A 24,568-nucleotide genomic window follows, 5' to 3' on the forward strand; every position below is an offset into this window, starting at 1 on the left:
CCGGCGCCTCCGGTGAGCGGCGGGAGCGCGCGAGCCCTTCCCGGGGGTGGAGCTGGCCCCCACGGGCGCATCCTCGCGGCGGCTTCCCGCGGCGCCAGTCGCGTTCGGGGACTGCGGGTCTTGTGCCGTCGCTGTTCGGTTGGGACCGGCAGCGGCGCAGGGCCCTGGCTCGTGCGGCGGGAGAGCGCCCTCCTTGAGAAGGGTGGTGGTGGTCGTTGATGCGGCGGCATCTGCCGTGTCCCGTGCCCGGTACCCTGCTGCGCTGGCGGCTGCAGAGCAGATGGGCCTTAACGCTGCGCAAAGGGAGGGAGAGGGGAATGAAAGGGCCCAAGGCCAGCGAGAAAATGAGGGTTGGGTGTGGGGAAAACATCTGCGTTTTTATATAGCAGCCCCTTGCCCGAAATGTTTCGGGAGTTGAATGAAACCTGCAGCAGGAGAGCAGCTCGGATGAGGGTCGGTTTGGCCTCGCTCGGCTTCCCTGGGGCCTTTGGTGTTCCGCTTCCCATCCCGCAGCACCGAGGATCCTGCAGCACCGAGGATCCATCGTCGTCCTGCTGGGCTACAGGGCTCGGTCCCGCTGCAGCCTTGGAGCCTCCCAGTTGCCTTACTTGCCCTGTCCGACTTCCTTTACATCCCCTGCCTTAAAGGAGCCTATAGGTGCCCAGCCGGAGCTCTGCCTGCTCCTGGCCCCCGTGGTCCTCCCTTCCCGTGCCAGGGCATAGCCAAGGGAATGGGGTGCTGAGCAGCCGACTGCGTGGGGACATCTCCGAGTAGTTTTGTAATCAGTAATGAATGTTCTGGCCTGCGGAGATCGGATTCTGCCCTGCGGTTCAAAGGCATGGCTGGTGCTCGTGGGCTCCGGTTAAGAGTCTGTTCTCCGTGATTTTAGGTAATAAGTTCATTACAGCATGAAAACAAATCGATATCAAAGGAGCTGCCAATAGGGTCTCCTTCCAGAAACCCTTTAGTGAGGAAATTACCCACTGGATAGTATTCAGAGTCGCTATTGTAGTCTGTGGTTTATTGAAGTTATATTTCTGCAGCTTTTCTTGCATCGTGTATTTCTTCAGCAGTTGGCCCTTGCATCTATTTGACTAGTGTTGAGTAACTCTGGCTGGGGTTGGTCTGCCCTCTCTAACCAGGGTTAAATATGCTCAAAGAGACAGGTCATAAAGTGGTATGTATATATAAAGTGTATATATTATATAAGGTATATATACATGGCATATGTAAAGAAAAATAAGGTGATGGAGACATGTCCTGATAATGGAGACCTGAATCTGTAAGCTGACCACTTGAAAGACTGTGAGAAAAATGTAACAGAGCAACATATTCCAAAGCCTTTAGGCTTCTGGGGACTAATGCTTAGAGACGTACGGTAGAGTAAGGTGTTATGTGCACTCAGACACTAAATAAACTTAAATAATTGGGTATTTAAGCAGAGAAGATAGTAAACAAATAGTCCTACGTAACACCTACAGATTTGGCTGGTGTTTATATGCTGTCAGCTGTCTCTGGGATGAGAAAAGTGGCTTCATTCCAATTGTATCAGGAGCAGAGAGGAAGGAAGATGCCCCTTGGATGTTTGTGGGCAGATCTTGCTGCAGCTGCCGGCAGCTTAGAGTTCTCCAGGAAGCTGCCTGTGCCCTGTCTGATTGGTACCTCAAAGTAAGGCTTCAGAAACAGTTGATGTGCTGCCTGTTCACCCAACAGTCATTTTTATCATAATTTTAATGATAGGGCATTGTAGGTGTGTAGCTGCATCAGCCTCAGGTCCTGCCTTCAGCTCTGCTGTAGCATGACCAAAGCCTCCAATTTTTGCTTTAATCCCAGGACCAGGCCTGGATTAAAGCAGCTCAAGCCCCATTCTGACATCTGTACCATTTAAATTCGTATGATCTGTGATTATAATGTGAAGATTCGCAGAACTAGGAAGATCTTGCAGCTGATCTGTCACACGTGGGGTTGGAATCTTGGCTTTTCAGTTCTGTTTTATATCTTTTAAGGCTGAGAGTCCATTTCAGAAACTCTTTAAACATTTTTTCGTCAATTTTAAGTCCAAATTAACATTCCCTTCCTCTCTTACCTGGATAGAAAGAGCTTTTGGAGATGTGCCAGGGAAAAAAAAAAATGTGCTGCAAATTTTGGGTTGTTTTCAGATGCCTTTTCTTTATGGACAGTAAAGCTTGCCAGCAGTTGGAGCTGCTGCCAACTTACAGATAATTCTACCAACTCCTGATCTGGAACCTAAAAGTTCCTGTCTCTTACCATTTGTACCTGTATTTGTGATCTTTTTTACCAGATCCCAGATCTGTTTCCTGAAATGATAACTATGGGCCAGGAAAAAGGGAAAAGTGAAGATTTTGTCAGCCGTATGGTGTTTGTGCAAAAAGAACAGTATTCTGGGGGCTTTCCAAGGCATAAACGTGTCTAAAAGAGTCTGAATGTTGTTCTGAACCCTTTCTGTGGCTTTCAGATTCTCTATTCACTGGTGGGAGTTGGGTTTTGCGTTGTTTGAAGTCTTCTTTTAATGATGCAGGACTTCAATGAATATAAGCAATTTTTGTTATGTGTGATTATTTATCAAAATGAAATGATGATAAATAATTATTTAGCATAATGAAAAAATGATTAGGACGGTTCTGTTTGCTTTGGGTCTGGTTCTGTTAGGTATTTGCTCTTGTCTTGAAAAGTGATTGCACTTCTTATAACATCAAATTTTATGTTTACAGGTATTGCTGTTCTAGTTTATGGATTTTGAGTGTTCTTGCACATTTTGTGCCCAAAAGCTTGTATATAACATTGAAGAACGGCATGCAAGGCAGTTCATGTTATAGCTCAGGGGATGCAGTCATTTAATTGTGGTAATGAGACAGTAGCTGATTCCTGTAGCAGATCTCTCTAGCTACCTTTGGGAAAGTCTATTGGAGCTGCTTCTAAAAGCTTTGGTTCATTTAGTACCAAACACGAAGGCCCTTCCTAAAAGCACTGGTCCATGCCAGTTTATCTTAAAAATACTTGTTTCAGTGGTGCTGGTTAGAGCACTAACACCAGTAACAAAGTAGTAGTCGCCACGGTTTTCTTTGTTGTGTCTTGCATCCCATTTGAGGACATATAGTCCCGTCTGTCACTTCTAATAACCAGCATTTGATGAAGATCTGGAGCAGGTCTGGTGGCAGATACTCAGCTCTGCTTTGAAAGAGCTGCCCAGATGGGAGGGCAGCTGGACGGGAGGGGAGCGTCTGTCCTGCCAGTGTTGTTAGCCAGCAGATTGGGTGGCTATCGGACACTGTGATATATTTACAGTTATGGAATAGTGTTATCAAAGACAGGCATTTCTGGCATATTTATATTTAATTATTTTTTTTTCCATGTAGCCTTGGTTTCATCACTGCCGCCTTAGAGGAGAAAAAAAAAGATGTTTGAAAAGAAATTAGCAGTGATGTTTTCATATTGTTCTATTTTTTGATGTTTGGCTCAATTTTCAAACTCTCAGCTGCGAGCTTCAGCAGACTGCTAATGCAAATGTGTCCCCTGGTGCTGGATGGCTTCTCTGGAGCTTCCCCTCCTCTAATCCTGCTATCTTGTTATTAACTCTCCCCTTCCTCCTGCAGCAAATGAAACCAGCTACCAAGAGTTGTTTTCCAACTATTGGAAACCAATGTTTCCAACAAGAGGTTGTCTCTTGGCCTTGCAGCTCTTTATATTTCTGCAGGAAGTAATGCAAGAAGATGGGCATGCAATGGGCCACTGACTGCAGAGAAAACAGGGGAGGAAAAATGTAGTTTGCAGGGAAAGGAACGAATAATATCCCTCAGCTGCATTTATATACCATCAAGCTCAATTGTGCTTTAAGATCCTTCAGTGTTAGATCGATATGCCAGTTTTTGCCTCCCATTTACCAAAGGGTCAAATATAGGAAGATTGGCAGGGTGCCTTGGCAGGGAACACAGGTGAAATCAACTGATACATTTTAAATTGGCTGGTTCGAAAATAATGCAAAAATATAAGGAAATAAACAGTGACATATAAATTAAATATTCAGTTCAATTTTGGTGTACTTTATTAGCAGTATTTTTTTATATTTTTGTTTCCACTAAGTATAATCTGTCTGCCAGCTTTTCTCTATTTTAGATGCCTAATATGTGAGCAAATCATCTTGTCACCTCTGTTTCTGCATTTTCCTTGGATGATGCGTTTTCTTGCCAGCTGCTTGCCTTATACCAGTGCTGCGATGCGCACAAATAAAAAATTAGGATGCTGGGAGTAGGATGGAAGGAATACATTCATCGTCAATCATCTTGAACAGCTCGCCGCATAAATCTGCGGATAAAAATGATTGCCTTGCTGGGAATTAGAGAGCACTGCAGGTTAAAAAGATGTTTAGAAGCCAAAACAAACTCCTCCTGCACGGCAGGATGGATGTCAGGCGCAAGGTGCTTTCTGGCAACAGGCCAGAGCATAATCTGACTGCACAGCGGACAGAGAATAGGCCAGGACTTCAGAATTTCTACTGATTTCATCATTTAAGGCTAATCCTGCTGCTGAGCACAGTGACAGTCCTCAGACAGCAGCACTAGGAGAATCGTTTCACCTCTAGCATCTCATCTCGGCAGTCTCACGTCCCAGCTCCTGTATAAAGCAGCAAAATTGGTTTTGCTCCACAGCTGCTGCTGCAATGCAGCTGCTTGGTTGTATCCTTCACTGGGGCACTCTTTTCTCTGGGTTGAATTTGGGGCTACATTTGATGTTCTGAAGGGTCGTACAGTGGCCTCTCTCCAAGTTGGAACTTCTTTGGCATGGATAGGGGATGAAGCCCTGCAGGTAACAGGAGAGCAAGAGTGAAAGTGTATTTGAAAAGATTGGAAAGATTTTTAGAAGATGTCCCAAGATAGCATCCTTAGATAGATCCTTAAAAAGCAGGACAGGGATGCTTCTTGACAAATACAAGAAGGCAGCAGAATAACTTCCAGGGGCATTGGAGAATGAAAACCAGGGATACATGTTGTCACCAGTATATTAGCAGCAGCTTTTGAATGCCCAGAGCAAAGGCAAAATAGAGGAGAAAATAAGCTCCCAACACTACCATAATTGCCTTTTCATTGCAGTACTATCCCTCTGAATGACTATTTTTCTGTGATCGTGGGTTTTATGTGGTTTTGGCTTATACAGAAAAAGCCCGATGTACCAAGGAAACTGAAATAATTGCCCATAGAGTTTTTAAACCTTTTGAATCCAGAGAGAGGCGAGCAGAAGGGAAACTCCTATTAGACCAAACTAGAAACACAGGAGGCAAAAAAGCAAATAAGAAGAGGTAAGACAGTGCCATGATCACTTTCTACGTTTAGCATATGCAATTCACTGTGATGTTTGCATCTATATGTGTTTTTTCAATCTGCAAAGGTCCTGTGTAGTTCAAACAAAATATGTCTTTCTTCATGATTTATTATATTTGAGTTGTCTTTTTGAATTACCTGGGCTAACTCTGTAACAAGCAAAATAGCTCAACAAAGTTCTGAGTTTCAAGGTTGGTTTTCATTTTAGATTTCCCTTCCTAAAGATCACCCTTGCTGTAGGGCTGAGAAATTAGTCCTCCAGTTCATGTAAAAGATTTTTAAGCAAACTCAAAGTTACTTAGAGTAATATTTGTATAAAAAGTATTTTCTTGGGGATAATTAAATTATACTTTCATCACTTGAGAATTCCACTAATCTTACAACAGAGGCACACACAGAAAATGTGCAGGGGAAAGCATGTCCCAGAACTCCTGTGTGAGAGGAAGCAGCTCTTGGGTATAACTTCATTGTTCTGAGTAGAGAGGGGAGGAGAAAGGAACTGTTCATTAAATCTGGTCAAAATCCATATGCAACCTTGCATAATTGAGCCCTTGTGTTCTGATTTGTAAGCAGCTTTGCGGCCCTGCAGCAGCCTCCCTTTGTCTCCTGTGAAACTTCAACCACTGGTTATCTCTCCTGGCTGCTGTCACTAGTTAACAGGAGAAAGGGAAAAGGTGCTGGCTGGGATAGTGCTGACTCTGCTTCTGGAGACTGAAAAAGGAATGTGAAGGTAGTAACTTCCAAGAAGAGTTATCTGATTCCTGATAACTCCTGCTTTTGCCCTCATGTTATGAATAAGATCATTTTTTACATTTATTTTTTGAGCTACTAGGACAGTGCTCTACAGGGGTGTCTAAGGGGGGCAGGTGAAGGTAGGGCTGAAGGAAGATGGAGGACAGCCCTGAACTAAGTGGCCTGCAGTCCTGTTGCACAAGAGCTGCTGACTTCAGGTGCTGTTATTGAAAGGTGAGCGTTGCCCTTAACACATGTAACATATAAACAACTGAACCAAACTAATACCTCATTGGCTTTTATTCTCCAGGCTGAATACAGTCTGTGTAGTAGCTTGAGGGGAGCTGCATAGAATTACACCAGCAATAGACTTGCCTCAATCTTTTTGTAATATAGCAGGCCCTGCTACTGTCTCCTAGCACCTTTCTGGCAATAGTGAGTATGAGATAGGCTTGTCTGACAGCACAGAGATGTCTGGTTCTCCTGTGATGGCTCTGTTCAGAGGGGGAACCTGCTGCCTTTGCTCCTGGGAGGCTTATATTAAGTTGTCTTTCTCTGTCCTTGTTGTAGCACTATGTGGTATTTGACAGAAAGTGCAGTCTCCGAGCTGTCCCACCACTAAGGCTAGCGGCCTGACCAGCTGCTTTGTTACTCAATATTCATCATTATAGCTCCTATCTGCAGCATATGCCCTTACAGCACCTACAGGTATTACTTCTGCAAGCTGGCTCGCTCGCAAAGCAGCCCAGCTTGTTGCGCTGGCTGCTGAAGATGGGCCAAGCTGCAGAGAAGGGCTTTGAGGAGCTCCACGCAGGAGGTGTCATGCACATGCAGACTTTCAAGGCATTGTTCACGTGCAGACTTCCAAAACATGCTTGGAGAGTGTGTGGAAGTGAGTGTTTCAGAAAAAGTTGCTTCCTAAACCCTTAAAAATTCTCGGTTTTCCCATTCCACTATTAACCTGCCTGCCATTCCAATCTGCCCTGCCACGTGAGATGGATTAAGCTGCAAGAAACCGAGCAGAAGTACAAAGTTCTCTGTTACTTGTTGCTTTTAGCAATATAATACCTGTTGTTCAAAAAGATACAAGGATCAGTGCTAGTTTAATTACTGACTACCTTGTTTGACCAAAGGATTTTTTTCCTTCACCTCTTTCTGCTTAAATATCTGGCAGGCAGGTCTATGCTGTGACTCTGCAGTCTTGTCACTGTGTGTGCATTGGAACAAACTCCTGCTTTGTGGGAAGAGGTGGACTCTCTGGGAATTGAGGATCATCCATGTGTGAGGCTGTGATTGCTGGTCTTGATGAAATGGGAATGATGGGATTTTTAGGTAGGCGGGTGAGATATCCTGAGTTTATGTGGCTCTCGCCCTCCTTTATGCAGTCCCTCTGGGACCAGGCTTTGTTAATTATCTACAGACAACATATAGAGTCTTCAAATTCATAAAAATCATAGCTCGAAAAGTCAGCACTCCGTCTGCTACGTGAGTGTCAAGGATATCATTAGAGTAGGGGCTGCAGCTCAGAGGTACCCGAGCTCCCCAGCACCACTGAGCTTATCCACAAACCACGTAGGTTCTGTGCCGTCCTGTCTGCCCCGGTCAGGTGTTGGGTGGCCGTGTGCCACCAAGGAGCAGAAGTGCCCCATGATTTTTGTGAAATGGGCAGCGTACAGGGAGAAAATGAATATTGTTTCTGAAGTAGCCTTGCGGTTTTGTTTACTACACTTCTAAGTCAATAAGGTGCTTTGGCTCATTCAGTCCCTTAGATTTGTGAATGGGCTCCATAATATTCAAGAGACTGCTTGAGAAATATGTATCTGGCTGAATCAGACTTAGTCCATCTGGAGCCTGAAAAGAATATTTGAAACATTCTGGGCAATTCAGCCTGAGAATCTGTTGAAATTAGCATGGAATATATATTTATTATTTGTACACTGCTTTGAGAACCTGCCCGACTGTCAGTATTTAACGTACTCCTGAACAATTGGGCAATAATGGAGCTGTCTGGATAGTATAATTATTATATAGTCATCATCATCTTGATCAATTCCAGTATTTCCCTCCTCTCCTTCGTCGTCTTTCCCCGCAACTGCAAAGCTCCCCTATCTCATGGGAATTAAAGTAGCTTCTGTCCAAAGAGCATTTGCAGTTCTAAATCAGGTTTCTTGTGTTCCCCCGTGCCAGCATGTGTTACATCACATGGCTACTGGTTCTGAAGGATGCGGATCACATACCTTCAATTTCCAGCTATCCACCAGAAGAAATCCCTAGACTTATAGTGTTGGTTTTTGTTGTGGTAAATTTCCCAGGTTGGAAAAGCTGCAATGTGCTGCATATACTGCAAAACAACGCAGTCCTAATCTTTCCTTTTTTATTTTCTCCTGGACCCTTCATGATCTTCCACTTGTCCAAATAAAATTCATATCTGTCTGTCTTTAAATCACCTGCTCAGATTTTTATAATTAACTTCTAGTGAGCATTTGACAGTCTTCCTTTGTTTTCTTCCCATAGGCCTGAAAGATTTTTTTTTAATATTCTTTAAAGGGAAGCTCATGATTACACCATTTGCCGTGATCATAGATGATTAATGTGAAAGTAACCAAGTCATAAACTGTGCTTTAGCAAAACATAATTATACATATAAACTAATTAGCTTTGCAGCGCTACACATCTGTAACGGGAGGCAGGGTTGGACTGAAGCCTCTGCCCTTGTACCGTGTTATCCACAAAACTGCCACAGCAGAAATACCCAGCTGTCAGTGGCAAGTGCTTGGACTGAGTGTTGCTTTTGCTCTCCTCAAAGTCTGGGGTTCTCAAGGCCGGCCACTTAGTCTGGTGACAAGTGAATTTTTTGGAAGAGGAATAGACCATGATGGTGAAAATGCGGGCATGCCTCGCCGTCCTCTGCTGCTTGATACTAATGTCTTCTGTCCTTGTTTCTGGCAGGCGCGTGTGATGTTTAGGATTCTGACATTTTCTATCTCCTCTTCAGAGTTGTTATTTCTGAATACTGAGTTTTGCCCAAGTCCTGTAGCTCTGTGTGTTATTTGGAATGCTTTGCTTTGCCCAGCAATTCATAGCAGATGCTTTCTAGCGTAATAGCCAGTGATTAAAGGAGATTGTAGGATTTCTCTGTGGAAATTTCTGATCGTTTTCAGTTAGTTCTGAAATCTAGCGGTGGATAATATAACTAAACCTTACATTGCTTTCAATAAAATCAAAATACAATCAAAAGCCAACCTGGTGCATTTACGCAGCATTGTGCACTGGACTTGCCAGCTCCTGATCCCCTTGTTGCCTTGCATCACCCCATCTAATTAATTTCCAGAATGCATAATATTGATGTGTAAAAACATATGCAAAAGTGGGAAAATGCTCTTGGGTGAGCGTGCTGCTAAAGCAGATTATTTTCTAACAGTGCAACGTTGTGTAATGAGTGTTCCTTGGGAAGCCACGTACCAATGCAGACCGTAGAGTCTCAGTGATGCTGACATATAGTTAGCATCGCTGCACTGCTTCACAACAAGTACTTTTCACCCAAGATCATTTTCCTTAAGAAATTCAGCCTTGTATCATGTAAGTTAGCAGTCGGTAGAGGCAGAGGAACTGCTCCATCATAACATGGTCTCCTGAGAGTGGACCCTTAGGAGCTGTGATCATGATTGTTCAGCTCGTCAGCGCGGGAATAAGTTGCTGACAGGTTGTGGGTCTGTTGGATTTAGTGTTTTCTGTGTGGTGGGTATAAATATCCCCAGCTCTTCTCAGTCTTTCCTCCTCTGCTTTGTGGTATGTCCTTGAGTCTGTCAAGTGATGAGTCTGGTCCTCAAGACCATCTGTCTGAATAGGATTATTGCTCTTTTTGCGACAGATTAGCTAGCTCACAGGTTCATTTTCAAATCAAGGTTTATTTTACCTTTTGGCAATCAGTACAGGCCAGTTTACCTAAGTCATTTATAGCCAGAGTTGCAGAGCATGGGGTAACTGATATGTTTTAAAAAAACAGCATGTGTATGTAATTAATAATGGCTTTTAAATAATGAAGTAGGGTAAGGGATCCTCTTCAGTGGTTGTGGATCAAATAAACAGCTTCATCTTGGAGGCCTCGTGGTGTCAGTCTCGCGGATGAGGGCGGCCTGGGCCTTCCTCGGAGCTGGGGCGGATACAGGGATGCGCCTGGGCCGCCCTGCCCGGCCGCAGCGGCCTCCGCGCGCATCCCGAGCCGGCTCCGTCGCCATCGCGCCCGGGGTAATTACACATTCCTGCTGTTTTCCCTCCTCGTTACCACGGCAATGTGCGGGCACCCGTGGAGCAGGGCCTGGCTGGGCCCCTTCCCGCCCCGGCAGGCACCATGGCGACCGTGGGCGCCCGCACGGACACCAGAACCATGCCGAATTCCCGCTTTTCCGTGCGCAGGAGCTTCCTCTTCGTTCCACAGCTCCCGTAGGGCTCCACGGGCGCTGATGGGATGATGGCCACGGGGTTTTATCCCCCCTTCGTCCAGGCAGACCCCCGATGATTCTGCCAAACTTGTGTGCCCGGATGATACAGCAAAAGGGGGAGTGAAGACAAAACGTGTCCTCCACCGAGCTTCATAACTAAGCTGTTTAACGCACTGTGGCTCTGCCTCTCAGTGATTCATTTCTGGAAAGCTGTCGACAAGGCGTTCGGGTGAGCTCGAGTGAGCACGAGTTAATGGGCTGCATCTGGGTGGTAAGAAGCAGAGAGGCATTAGCAGGTTTGAAGCGAGGTAGGGGCTGCTCCTTTGGGCTCCAGCGAGTGCCAGGTAGTTTGTTTGCTGGAGCTGGTTTCATTAAACGAGGTGGCATTTTCCCCTCCCTTCATCCCTCCCTCCCTCCCCTGGTTAAACCGCAGGATTATTGCGAGGATTTTCCTCCGAGTGATCCGTGTTCTTAGCGCCAGGCATCACAAGCAGTTGCTGAAGGGAGCTGGCAGCAACGATGCTTCCCAGGAGCACAGTCAGCAGCATTAAAGCGAAATAAAGTAAATACGAGAGAGGTATTTTAAGCTGGCAAGCTGAGAAACGGCGTTTTTCATCCAACCAACGTAAGTGTCTGATTCGTGTGTGTTTGCTTGGACGCAATGAGCCTTTCAGGGATGTTTCCTAATGCATCCTGTATTCCGATAAACACGGAATCTGTTTCCTGGCGAGGGCTGTTTTTCTGTGTCTGTTTAAAGCTGGTTGCATGTGTGTGTGGACACAGGAACATCGTGTATACAGGATGAAAAATGTCCCTGTCCTGGCTGCGTGCGTGTAGCTGCCTGGAGCAGAACCCCCTGGTGCGCCTGCGGTTCGGTGTCTTCAGAGGGAACGCGGGTCACCTTGACAAGCCGGGGCACTCTCACATTTAAGATGACTGGCCTGGTTTTCATGGCTTGCTACAGCCTGAGTCAGCTCTTTGACATTTTTTTTGAACAAAAAAACAAATTATGCTTTTAAAATACGTTTTATTTAGTGCTGTTTATTTAGCTGTTTTCATGACCTCTTAGGAGACTGGGGTGGGTTGCTGAAGGAGTAAAATTTTAGAAGGAGTAATATTGAATTTAATTGGAAAAAAACTTCACTTAAAGGTATTTAGTAACACTTTAGTTCTTACAAAACTACTGAATGTGTGTGGAGCAGCTAATCTAAAAGGCACATCTGTATCATGACTTCTGATGTTTAACCCCTTGCAAACTGGACTGTCTGTTTTGATTTAGGGAATGTCAGAAAATGAACAGCCAAGTTTTGTATATATTGTTGCCATCTTCCTTTAGGAAAAAAATGGATTCAAAATATGCAGACAGAGAGATTATCATGCCTAATAGTAAAGATGATATACTGAAAATCATACAAATGTAATTTTGCTGTGTGAACTATTAAAAAATGAAAAAGTTTTTTTATGTCATACAGCAGATTAACTTAGTTATGTGTGTTTTGTTTCTTTAGAAAAAATACTGTTGAATGTACACTTTTTGAGATGTATTTATGCCAGTAAGAAAGGTATTTCTGACTTTGGGTCTTGTTTTTCTGCTAGCAGACGCTTCCTTAGCAGCTTCAGCAGTTCTTAAATAAAAGATGAGTTTCTGAAAAGTTTTGGTATCCTCTGAATCAATCCTAATGTGCCATAACTGCATCACTCCCACCTATAAATTCCCACCAATGAGAATAAATGGGAGTCTGGATGAGGAGTCAGTTGTTTATTGGAGAGATGGAAAACAGAGTGGTAGGGAGATGACTCCATATCCAAGCACCAACCCCCCCCCACACACAAAAGGGATTTTTTTATGAGATTAATTATCAACATCTGAGGAAGAGGATTCACAGACAAGATTGTAATGGCAATTATCTATCTAATTATGATTTTTTTTTTAACTTGGTGGAAGCTCTAGAGACACTGGTATAAACCAAAGGGAAGATGTACAAAGTCACCTCTGCTTTAGCTTTGCTGCTGATTCAGCTTTGAGTTAATTGTCTGGTTAGCCAGGTAGATATTGCTACGTCATGGTGGTTAGTGTACGCCGTGGATTTCCAAAACAGGTTACAAACTGTACAAAAACACGTACTTATTTTGTGCATTGCATCTTGCTGCCGTTTTCAAAACAGAGAGTGATTTGAGTGCCAGAGGAACGTGGAAGGAGAGAAGGCTGCAAAGAGCCAGTTTATTAGGGGGGACGTACACTATCATATGTAATAATGTTCTGCTGAGACATGAAAGACTCCCCATTCCTGCTCTGCTCAAGAGCCCTGTGTGTGTCAATAAATAAATAAGCAACCGTGAATAACAGAAACTTGAGCTTTACTTGTAGCTATGACAACTGTGTCCGTGACAACTTCAGTACAAATATGGAGATTCCAAATACATCCTGTTCCAGAAAGCTTGTAAGGTTATTAAATGGGCAAACCCAAGTGACAGCCTCTGAAATGTGGCCGTCGTCTTCTGGAAATCCCTTTTAGCGGTGGCTGCGTGTCCCCATTTGCACATCAGAATCACTTGCTGCTTCTCCGTGTTGCTTGGTGGCAAATGCTTTGGTGAGCTGTCCTCTCCAAGGACACACTTGCCGTTCGCGGGTAATGCGCCCTTTTCGCTCTGATTTGCCCTTGCTGTAGTTGTCTGCAATCTCTAAAAGTTCAAGAAATCTCAAGGAGTCTTTTTCCTAAGTGTAGGTTGTCCGATGGGAATCCAGCAGGCCTCATCTGCGGAGAAGGGCCCAGCTGCAGCAATCCTGATACAGACTTAACGGTATGGGCTGATTGTGACCACTTTTGCTTTTGAAGTTCAAGGCTGTGGCCTTCAGCTGGCCCAGTTGGGTGAGGAGCAGCTTGATTTTCTTTTCTGGATTGTCTCGTGCAATTATCACTTAACAGGACTTTCCTGCTCCCATTACAATTTCAGATAACCTTATCTCCAGATATCGCAGATATCCAGATTTCCTGCAAAAGCTTGTTGAAATAAGGAGCCTATTGTATTTCATTGTCCTCATTGTATTTCAAAGTCCTCAAACTTTGATAACTGCACAGGCGTAGCTGAACTCTTAACTCTGCTTTTGGGATCAAATGCATTGCAGTTGAATACATCAGCGTGTCTGTTCCTGAGGACTGGGTTTTTTGGGTTACTTTTAAAGTCACTAAAGTGATAAACTGAGGTTTCTGTTTCTACAGGCACTCTCCTAAAGTTGCTGGTTGGTTGGTTAGGTCATTCAGTTTCCTGCTTTGAGAGGGAAGGGAAGGTACTTAATGATTGTGGTGCATTTTTCAAACAGTATTTTTTATATAATGACTCTTATAGAATGATTTTATGTAATGACTCTTAATGTAAATATTATTATAAAAATAATCTTTTTATGTAGATACTGGGAAACCAGTAGCTTGGCTCATTCTCCCTTGCATGCAGAGTAAGTAAAGATAAGATAGTGTTTATGGTATGACAGGCTGGACTGTCTTCTCCCTCACCCATCCTCACAGTTGAGGTTTTTTTGGTGAAAATACAGGGCTATTCCTGCCTCTGGGATGTCCTTGAGCTACTTTTTTTGGGTAAAATACTTGTGGGGTATTGTTGTTGTTGCTATTTTTTAAAGATGGGGCTCTTCAACTCTCCCCTTGTGAGCCATGGCTGCAGGGCAGCGTCTGCTAGAAGATGGTGCGAATAGTAGGAAATGAGTAACAAGGGTTTTTCAGGAGGTTTTTCAGGGGATGCTAGGGCTTTGGCAACGTCATTGAGGCTGGAAAACACATTTCTCTTGTTCAGAAGCTGCAGTTGCATCTGCCCCTTTCTTCTTTATCAGCCTTTCTACCTTTTTTTCTCTCTTTCATGGCACTTTGTCTCTGCCTGGCTCACGTCTTATAGCCAGTGAGTGCATCTGAGATGGTCACCGTTCATGTGCCTTAATCTGTGACTCCCTTTTATTATTCCCTTTATTCTGGTCCCATTATCCAAGTGCTTTCCAGGCTCCCTCTTTTATATTCCCTAATATATTCTAGTCTGATCCCCTTTCAGAACCAGGGCTGTTGGCACAGGCCTGACCTGCAATCCTGGGAGCAGAGGAGGCTGGAAAGGAAAAACAAGAGCAAACAGCAGACAAACAGGGCACACAAGATTAACACTTTATCAAAGTGGCCTCTCTTTGTAACAGGGCTTTTTGCCTTGACATGTGATTACAATTGGGCTGCCATCCTAAGAAAATCACCTTTAATTTGAGAGGAAACAGGCTCCTCAGAGCTGTGCAGTTGCAGCGCAGCTACGTGGGCAGCGCTGTGCTGGGCAGCTCTGTGTTTCCATAAGGGAACCATCGCTCACAGCAGGTCTCAGGCTGCAGGTTCCGCCACAAAGAAGTGTGGAAAATGCACGATGGAAGCGTGGTGAGCTGTGAACTGCAGAGTGCTCTCAGCTTCGTGATAAATATTGTCCTTATAAACCATCTAAATGGGCTGACGGGAGGCCGGGGCAGCTGGGGTGCCAGGATGCTTCTTTGGGTTGGGCAGTATTTGGTTGTGGTGCTGCCCTTGGGCCACCGCTGGAAGTGGAGCAGGCGGCCGTGCTGTCCGTAATGGTGACCCTGCCAGCTCAGCGCCTGTCCCCATCCCTGGAGACCTTCACCCTGTGCATGAACCTCTGACCGTTCTCGCGCCAGGATGGATCGGGATTAATGGAGAGCTGGAGAGGTTTCCGTGTCGCAGCAGTCAGCGTGTAGCCCGATGGCTGCTGAGCCTCCTAGCAGAGCCGAGCGACTGAGAACAGGCAGGAGAATTCCCTCACCGAGCTGCCCGCCCCGATGCGTGCTGTGGAGATGTGTACAGCCCATGCCGCGGCTTCTGCGCCGCGTGATTGTTCCTCGCTAAATGGGTTTGAAGCAGCCGAGGGACACGGGAACGCGCCCCCATGAATTTCAAGCAGGATCTCGTGTCTTTGGCACCAGAAATCTGCAGTGCTGCCTCCTGTCCCCGCCTTGGAAGGCGTTCGTTCCGCTCCCGAGCTGGGCCTGGGATCTCTTTGCAGAGGCAGCTTCCTGCAGCTCCGCTCCGGAACACAGGCTCGATGCAGAATTAGCTGCTTCCAGGCAGGAGGGATTGCTGTTTCAGCTCTCGGTGCCTGTGTGGAGCACCCTGGATGTGGGAGGCCCTCACTGATAATTTGCTTTTTCCAGGAGTTCCCCCTCCAGGCACCTCTCCTTGTTGCCCCCTGAAAAACAGGGCCTGCGGGTACCTATGTTTGCAATAGGCTGCAGCTGCTGTTAATGAACAACTGCTGTCAGTGCAAGGAACTAATACTGCCTGTCAGAAATAATCACTCAGGACAGAATTTTAAGAGCTGTTTTTTTCTTTTTTTTTAATCTAATTTTCTACTCTTTGTGCATCAGGAAATCCACATATCTTCATATTTCACGTGCTCTGTAAATTGTTCCAAACTTCCTTCTTTGAAAATAATTTTCTGTGTCGGAAGAACGGCAAATACAGTTTAAGCCGCAAAGGAGCCGTGTGTTTGTGCAAAATTCCTGTGTGCAGCAGCGCCGTGGGGAGCCGCTTTGTGCAGCGGCGGCGGCGTGTGGCTCGGGCAGCTCCCGTCAGAGGGAAGATGCCCGGAGAAGAGTTTTGTCAATCTTGTTTTCTGCAGAAATCTCGCTGCTTTGAGGCCCGAGGTGGCGAGCGTTTAATCCCGAGTCAAACAATTGTATTTCAACGCACGCTTTGCAGTCTGATACGTCAAGCTGATGAGATATTTTGCCCAACGGATCAGAGACAGGAATTGGTTCTAAGTGGCGGCGTTTCCTGTGGTTTTGACACGTGCCCTGGAGCCAATTCTGGGTGGCTCCCAAGCTCTTCCACTGCTGGTGGCAACAAGAGGCCAGTGGGACTTGGTCAAGGAATAACAAAGTCAGAATGCAGTTGGTTTATTAGGATAATGAAATGGCCAATATATTGATCGTGCCAGCTGATCTTGTGTGGGAAGTTCTGTGCTCAGTGGGGATAGAAATGGAGCTGATTTTAGCTATACTCAAATCTGATGCTAGTTGATTTATTCAGACTGCAGGCTCGAAACTTTTGAGATGAGAAATACATAGGAAAATTAAGACTAAGCTGTTTTGTTGTTTAAACCCCTTGCAATAATTTGTTTTCTAGGAATATTTCAGAAAGCCAAAACCATATCAAAATATGAAGTTGAGCCTTTTATAAATACTATGTTTCACATTAAAGCCTTTTGTCCTGAGTGTGTTTTCACTGCCCCTTCTGCTTGTTTCTGCAGAGCCCTGTTCAAGTTAACTTTTAACGGGTTCCTAGAAACTTCTAAACAGTAATACCTTGCAGAGCAAACCTAAGGAGGGAATCGCAGTGCAGATAGAGAGCCCTGGGCAGGGGATGTGCTGGTGGTTAATGATTGTGAGAGGCGCTGGGCCCATCACTGTTGAGCGGCTGCTTGCGGCTCCTGTTTGCAGGATAATCCTGGGGTGAGAAAGCCTCTTCATGCTCCATTGTGCACAGGTTAGCACAGGAGAGGAGCCGAAAGTGAAAATATTAATGCATTAATTAGCCGAGTCGGAATTTATAACTCTCTTCTGTAAACAGTAACACCCCCTGCCATGCTTCTGACCCCAAACTTCCAAAGCTAATACTGCGTTTTCCAGAGCGTGCACCAATGTTGTGCAAGTGTTTGCTCACCTGGGCAGATTTCAAAATGCACCGAGTTTTAAATGGCACTCTGGCCAAACTGGGTGAAACCAAGGCTGGGTGGATACCTCTGACAAGGCCCCAGGAGTTTTCTTTGTACCAAGTAGTGCAGTCAGAGAATTAATAGGTAGCCGTGGGCAAGGAGTTTTTTATTTTGGCAGTTCTGAAAAAAAATCAAGCGTGAACAAAACAACTGCTGGCTCGGCTAAGGATAATATAGAAATTAAACATCTGAGCTATTGATGTTGGGGAAGAAATGCTTTCTCTCATGGCAGCAATAGATCAACTGCTTCCTAATGTCTAGTCATCAGCACCTGGTTGCATATTTGGGGGTGGAATAAGAGTGACGTGAGCAGTAAATGAGCTTTGTGTGGTGGAAGAGCACCTGTGTTCTCAGTGCATATTCACGCTTTGCTGCTGTTTGCCAGGAGGTTTGTGGATAATAGTGGTGTTTCATTTGAACTGTGGGCTGCAGCGTGTTATTAGGGAATAGCCTCCACCCTCTGAGGGAAGGAGAAGCCAGATGAGGAGCAAAACGGCTGCCTAGCTTAGTCTGCATCTGGACAAACAGCACCTCTGGTGTCCCAAGCAGAAGGCAGCATCCTAGGTTCGTAAGCATCAGATTTTAACCTACATATTGTATATTTAAATAACTGCTTTATCCGTGTACAGTTTCCAGCCAGGCTTTCTGTGCAGGTGATCCAGAGCAGAGAGTCACGCTGTAATTCAGGAACCTGGACGTGGCAAAGTTGTTTAGATGTAACGGGATGAGGTGGGGCTGGGTCCAGTTGGGTTTGGAGCTCCTGTGACTGCTCTAGGCAACCCCCCTTGGTGTTAGATCACCTACGCACTAAAAAAAGCTTTTGCTTATGTTTAAACACAACTTCTTGTATTTCAATTTGTGCCCTTTGCCTTTTGTCCTGTCACTGGATACCACTGAGAAGAGTCTGGGTTGGTCATCTCCTCCCATCAGATATTTATACGTCCTAATTAGTTGCCCCCCATCGAGCCATCTCCTCTTCAGGCTAAGCAATCCCAGCTCTCTCAGTCTCCATTCACAGAGCTGTGGATTACCCTGTGGAAAATGCAGGGGTTTGGAGTTCCTTCCTTCCTGCCTTCCTGCCTGCCTTCCTGCCTGCCTTCCTGCCTTCCTGCCTTCCTGCCTTCCTTCCTTCCTTCCTCCCTCCCTCCCTCCCTTTTCAGAGTGTTTTTTTCCTCTTACTTCCTATCATTAGCCCCACAGTCCTTTCACCTTGCATAATTTTCTTTTTGGTAAACTGTTTGCATCTAAAGGACACATTGACACGAGAAAGCGACTGGAAACAATTCATAAAATGTTAATTATAGCTACTCCAAAACACAGAGAACAAAGCGGAAAAGCAAGGGGAGTGGACAATGATCACATGGTGATCTTTACCTCTTGACCTCAGTAAGGCTGGGGGATACAGATTTAGCCAGGAAGTCACCTCAGCAGGATTTAGCTTCAAACTTTTTAGCTTCAAATTGTTTTTAATCCTGAGACTCCTTTGGTCATCAGCAGTAATCAATCCATCACACCATCTTCTCCATTTCGTTTTGTTTGAGTTAGTGAAAAGGGGAGTTGGAATCAATGGCATAGTAATGGTAGCTCCATCCATAAGCACATAAATGTTTTATTTTTGTTTTTTTCCAGAACATCATCTGGAAAGAAAACTCTGAAGACTCAGCAGTTTTGACAAAATGGCATCAATGCTGCTTAGTCGGCAGCTGGCCGGTTGTCTGCAGCAGAACTCGAGGCTGTTTGCAGTAGGTAAGTGCTCACTGTGTGCTAGCGAAGACTCCTGTGATTGTTGCTCCAATTGTCTGGTAGTACACAGAGTCTTCCAAATTTCCAAGACTCCAGTGTTCTACATCCAGAGTAATGAGGCACTGATAGTCCAGAACTAGCCCACAAGGATGCATCTTTTTCCTTTTTAACTCAGCAAGCTATGGGGGAATCCTCACTTGGGGGCTAGTTTATGCTGTAAAATGTTCTGAATGAAACAAAGCTCTTCCACCCTTGGAACTTTGCTTTTACACAGCTGTTTCCTGATGCTGCCTGAAAAACTCATCCATGAAAAGCAGCCTGATTATTCTTTGTACTTATACAGTGCAACTGTCCATCTCCAGGTAAAAATCCTGGGAGGTTTTATATAATGCACTGGAAGAGATGGCCCTGGTGGGTGTCCGTTCTATTTTTAAATAAAAATAAAACACCATAGAATATGAAGCTGCTTCCTCCTAAGTGTATAATGACAAGTTCTTGCTTGGCCCTGACTTGTAATTTTGCATGTTCATCTGCATATATGTTAAACCTGCAGTCTCTGCTCATACTCTTTAAGTGCGGAAAATTATGGCTTTTTTTTTTTCCTCCAAATAAGTTTAAAACTGGAGATGTAGCACCTGTTTTCTGCAGTGTTCTACTGAATGCAACATGCCTGCGTGGCTTTACTGTGAGCGGCTAAGTGGTGATGCCTCTTCCTTCCTCCTGCCTCCCTCCGTTACGCCGCTGTGCGGCTCCTGCTGGACAGGCAGCGAGCGTCTCCACTCGCCCAGGAACTTAAATATCATCGATTTAACTTAAATATCATTGATTATCCTTTGAATAATGTACTTGGGGGAGCAGCTGACCTTTTGGGCTGAAGCACACAAAATCTGGTCTTGTAACCATTGCAGAAGTATTAAGTCAATGTTTCAGTGCAGGATACGGTTCTATTTCTGGTAGTGACGCACTGGGTGTCTGAGCTGTGCCGGGGTGGGCTGGTCAATAGTGGGCAATGGAAAGTGCTCGCAGCAACCAGCCCTCTGCTAGTTGTCAGTCCTTTGAATTCATCTGTTGTCTCAGTACTTCCTATGTATTCCCTGTCCCATACAATGTCTTGCACACGTTTATGCTGCTTCCCAATCAGACAAATACATCAAGATATTGATATTGTGGGAAAGATACTCGAGATGCCTGGGGTGAAAGGCAAAGACGCCAGCTCACCCTTTTTCTTCTCACTGTTATAGTGAAGAGGTGTAAATCTTCGATGAGAGATGAAGGCAATTTGAGGCTCCATTAATCCAGCCTTGAGTCCAGGAGTTTGTAAGTGGAAAAGTCAGCTGAAATCTCGAAGAGGCAACTGAGGGGCCCCGACTGCAGGTGTAGAGCAGACAAATGAGCCCTGTGGCTAACTGCTTTGTGCATGGCTCTGCAGAGACTGGAACACAGCACTAGCAGGAACTGTCCCCTGCAGATTTTTAGCCTGCAAGGCTCTCATCTAACCAAACAGGCAGCAGGATTTTTGACACTTGCAGCAAAGATTCAAGCTTCACTTATTTCCCTGATGAATCCCAGCCAAATTGTAGGGTCACCAGTCTGCTCATTTTTTAGGAAAACGCCAAAAGGAACATCCTGGATTTTTCTGCCTCAGAATGCAGGCCACTAAGGTATTTTTTTAACACATAAACTCAGGGCTATACAGACTGAAAAATAGACTCCTGTCTACTCCCATGAAATTCCTGCAGTTTTGATCAGCCGATGTTTAGATACTGAAGTGACAGGGTTTGCCAGGGAGAATTGGAGATGGAAAGAATAGATTTTGTGAGAGAAGTTGGTACATCCATGGGCTGTCATGCTTCGTGTGTGTGCATGAGCACAGTAGTTACATGTACCTTGAATCTCTTTAAAATTTATTCACAAAAATAGATTCTTCATCCTTCTGATTTTCACAGCAGTGTTTGGGAGCTGGCATTGCCCTCGCCCTGGGCATGAAGTAAACTGGCTTGTGACAAAGGGCTGCCCATGGAAAAGAAGGATGTGGACAAGTTCCCGCTCACGAGACAGCTAGACTTAGGCTCGCTATTGTAAAGCATGGGAAGAAATATAACAAAACTTGATATTAATCAGAATATTTCTAGGAACTTTTCCTTTGGCAGTATGTGCGGGACATTGTTTCATTAAGATGGAATTCAAGTTGTCGGAGCTTTTCTGTAATGTGATCTGGAGGATCTTTTTATTTGACCATTGCTTGGGGTTTTCTCGCTCCAAATATAGTTCTAGTCCATGATGAGCTAACTAGAAAGGGAAAATTGAAAATCTTTTGCTGTTTGAGTTGATTAAAATGCAAAAGCTAAGCAAAGCACATCAAAGTAAAATTAAAGTTGAATCTTGCCCCAAAATATGTAATCTTGTAAGCATTTTGAGTCCTTACGCCTTACTTAAAGACAAGCCTTAGTCGAGTATCTGTTTTGTTTTTGTTTTCTGTACTTGATTAACTAGATAGTTTGTCCCCATCAAGCAGATGATTTACTGGAATTCAAGTGACTGCAGAAGAGCAGTAAGTAGCCTCCATAATTGACTTTATATCAGATGGACAGGGGGAATCTTGCTTAGTGCTCTGGGCATAGGAACATCCAGTCCACTCTTCAAGATTGATGATGTTAGACGAATAATGGCCAATCTAGGTGTTACTTTATATCTGAATTGAGTTCTGCAAGCACAGCTCTGTTGTTACCACCACCACAGAGTGCTGCAGATAGACCACAACTGATAGTTCTCAACCTAAATATTTATTCTGCTGTGTGTTGACTCGAATTTTGTCAGTTGTGGCTCTACAGGAGGAAAGCTGTTCCATTTTCATACTTCTATGGTAGGATAAGCTGGACTCCAGGGATCTGGGCTCAGTTTCATGCTGATTGCCCTGAGGGCCTGAGCTCATCTTAGCATCAAGATGTGAAAGGAAGGCAAAATGTCTGTCATCTACCTTAGGTGGCATCAATTGATGTTGCTGCCTGCCCATACCCTTCTGAGATGTGGGCAAGCTTGTCTCTTGCTGAAGTGACCTTCCCATTAAAGCTTTTTCCTAATGCTTACTGAATTTCCTAATGCAAATTTCAAAAAGGGGAAAAAAAATCAACTCCTTGCTATTTGTCCTACCCTGCGTGGACCTGGACACTGGATTTCCTCTCCCTGCCTCTCCCAGCAAGCATCTTTTTACATACTGGAGAACTGTTGCCTTTGCCAGCTCCTTGTGCTCTTGTCTGAACTATCTGAATGACGTTTCAGTCTTCCCTCTTGGGTCCAGTTGTTCTCTTCCAGATTCTCTGCACTTTTATGCTAATTATTTGCTTGTCCTCATTGCAATTAAAAGCCATGAAAATTGCATAATCTCAGTCCTACCTGTGTGTAATATCGCCAAGACTTTTTACTTTTAGTCAGCTTCTATGTTAGGGTTAAAGAAGAAGAAAATCATAGAAAATCATGGCAATAGGAAGATTCCCCCTGCCCCAACAAAAATAAATAAATAAAATAAATTTTTTTAAAAAATCAATAAATTTTTTAAAAAAATCTCTGGGAATCTCCCAGAGAACTATCAGATTTATGTTCTTGTCACTCTACTGAAAAGTTGTTTGGAGCTGTGATGAGTTTGAGGGAAGAACTGGGCCTTACTCCTCCTTATGGGAGCTACGTGGACTGGATGATCTCTAAAGGTCCCTTCCAGCCTTCATGATTGTGTGGTTCTGCAGTCTGTTTGGTATCAAACTTGTTGGTGCTCGTGGGGGAATCCTGCTCCTGTTCCCATAACACCTCATGTGGACACTCTCATGTGGAGCAGCTTCTAGTCTTACAGCATAAGCACTCTGTAAATAGCAGCCTCCGTTTTCACAGTATTATGCAACAGCAATGTTCACTTTCCAAACAACTCTAGTTAGCCTGGCCTTTTGCCATCCCCTGTCAAGTTCTGCTAGTAACAGATTCTCCTTCAGCACCCAAAAGAGGATTTGGGGAAAATCAGCCCTCTTCCTTTTGGCCGTCAGAGCCTCTGCACCTGCAGACTGAGGTCTGGAAGGTTGTTCAATGGCCTCCATGGAGTAGGGAGGTAAATGTGAAGCTCTAGACATGCACAGGAGACCTGCTAGCTCTTGTTAATATAGATCACAACGTGACCCTACTTACCACTAACAGCAGCACTTTCTGTGACTGCTAGTATAATACTACAAAATGCTACAAAAATAGAATTTTGCAGAATACCACAAGAGGTTAAAAGGATACCCTTGGGTTAGCTGTGTTGTGATAGCAACGTGGGGATTTGTTTAAAAACCTCTGGATGAGGAATCTGAGGAGTGGTGAGAGTAGCTTAGAAAACCTAAGATGAAAATTCTGCTTTTCTCTCTGCTAGGCAATGATGGCATGCTGTTACAGGGAGCAGAAGGAAGCCCTAGTTTGCTAACATTAACTGCATGTTTTGAAGGATCACATGTGTTGTGTAGAACTTGGAAAAGTCTGCAGAAGAAAGCAAAGTCACCCCAGCCTTCAAGAAGGGCAAGCAGGAGGACCGAGAGAGCTGCAAACTGGTCTGCATCCCCTCGGTCCCAGGGAAGGTGCTGGAGTATTTAATGCTGGACACTAGACTAGGTGATCCCCACAGGTCCCTTTCAACCTCAGCATCAACCACGGGTTCCTGTCAGCCTCTCAAACACCCTGTTATGTTTGTGGGAGTCCCTGGATCCCGTCTGTGACTTTCCATTTCTTTAGAAGTTGATCTGTTTTCCTGAGCACTTGGTGACCATATTCCTGAACTCTGAGGTAATTTGAAAATCTTGTTTTGAGCCATGTAGTAATAAGAGAACTTGTTTTCTGTTTGTCAAGGTGTGCTGCTAGATCAGGAGGCGTCTTTCCTTGTGTTTGCCAATGACTTGCACAATTCATGTGTGCGAGTACACGTCAGACTGAGCTCTTCACTGGAACTGACCTGTTAATAGTTACATCCAGAGTCCAAATTTACTTGGAGTTGAAGACGGAAAAAAAATGTGGGGGGAAAGGAAAACAGAACAGAGAAAAGAAAGGGGGGGCTGTTTTGTGTTTTGGAGTTTAGGTTCTCAGGGTTGGGCAATTTGTTTGTTTCAGGCAACCATTTGAACAAGTATGGGTGTCTCATGACTAGAGTGTTTGGAATAAATCTGACCTTGTTAGAAAGAGTCTGAGTTTGTGCCCCTTGTTTATATTATACTTCCTCAAAGGTGGGGGAAAAAAAAAAAAGAAGGAATTAACAGTACTTTTATTTTTTAGTTCTGACCGTCCAAGGATTTGCTAGTATGTTGAAGCTTTATTATTATTATTATTATTATTATTATTATTACTATTATTCTAGTCATCTTTGTCTTCTATCTAGGAGGAAGAAAAAATTTACTCTCAAGGTCCTTTGTGGTAACACAGCCCATTTTCATTTTGCTTACGGGAAGTAGATTGAGAGAGGGTAGAAGGTAAATTCAAACTGTAGGATTTTCCTGAGCTATGAGGTAGAACAGCTCTTTGGGAAATGTAAGAACCAATACA

General features: G+C 44.5%; 1 protein-coding gene across 5 annotated transcripts in view; it reads left to right on the forward strand.

Annotated features, from left to right (window-relative positions):
• ABAT (4-aminobutyrate aminotransferase) overlaps nt 1-24,568 on the forward strand; it is a 47,726-nt gene that overhangs the window by 1,670 nt on the left and 21,488 nt on the right. Inside the window, exons 1-2 of one of the 5 annotated variants that reach the window (XM_026049047.1) lie at nt 1-12; nt 18,905-19,021. In XM_026049047.1, the coding sequence (XP_025904832.1) occupies nt 18,952-19,021 (70 nt within the window). In that variant the 5' untranslated portion in view covers nt 1-12; nt 18,905-18,951. Of the gene's footprint in view, nt 13-10,599; nt 10,740-11,054; nt 11,136-13,250; nt 13,313-18,904; nt 19,022-24,568 lie in introns of those variants that run through there. The other 4 variants (XM_026049050.1, XM_026049048.1, XM_026049051.1 and 1 more) reach the window with 4 other exon arrangements.

Source organism: Nothoprocta perdicaria, unplaced genomic scaffold (assembly GCF_003342845.1).
Source record: "Nothoprocta perdicaria isolate Ctin4 unplaced genomic scaffold, notPer1 scaffold_59, whole genome shotgun sequence".
Taxonomy (NCBI): domain Eukaryota; kingdom Metazoa; phylum Chordata; class Aves; order Tinamiformes; family Tinamidae; genus Nothoprocta; species Nothoprocta perdicaria.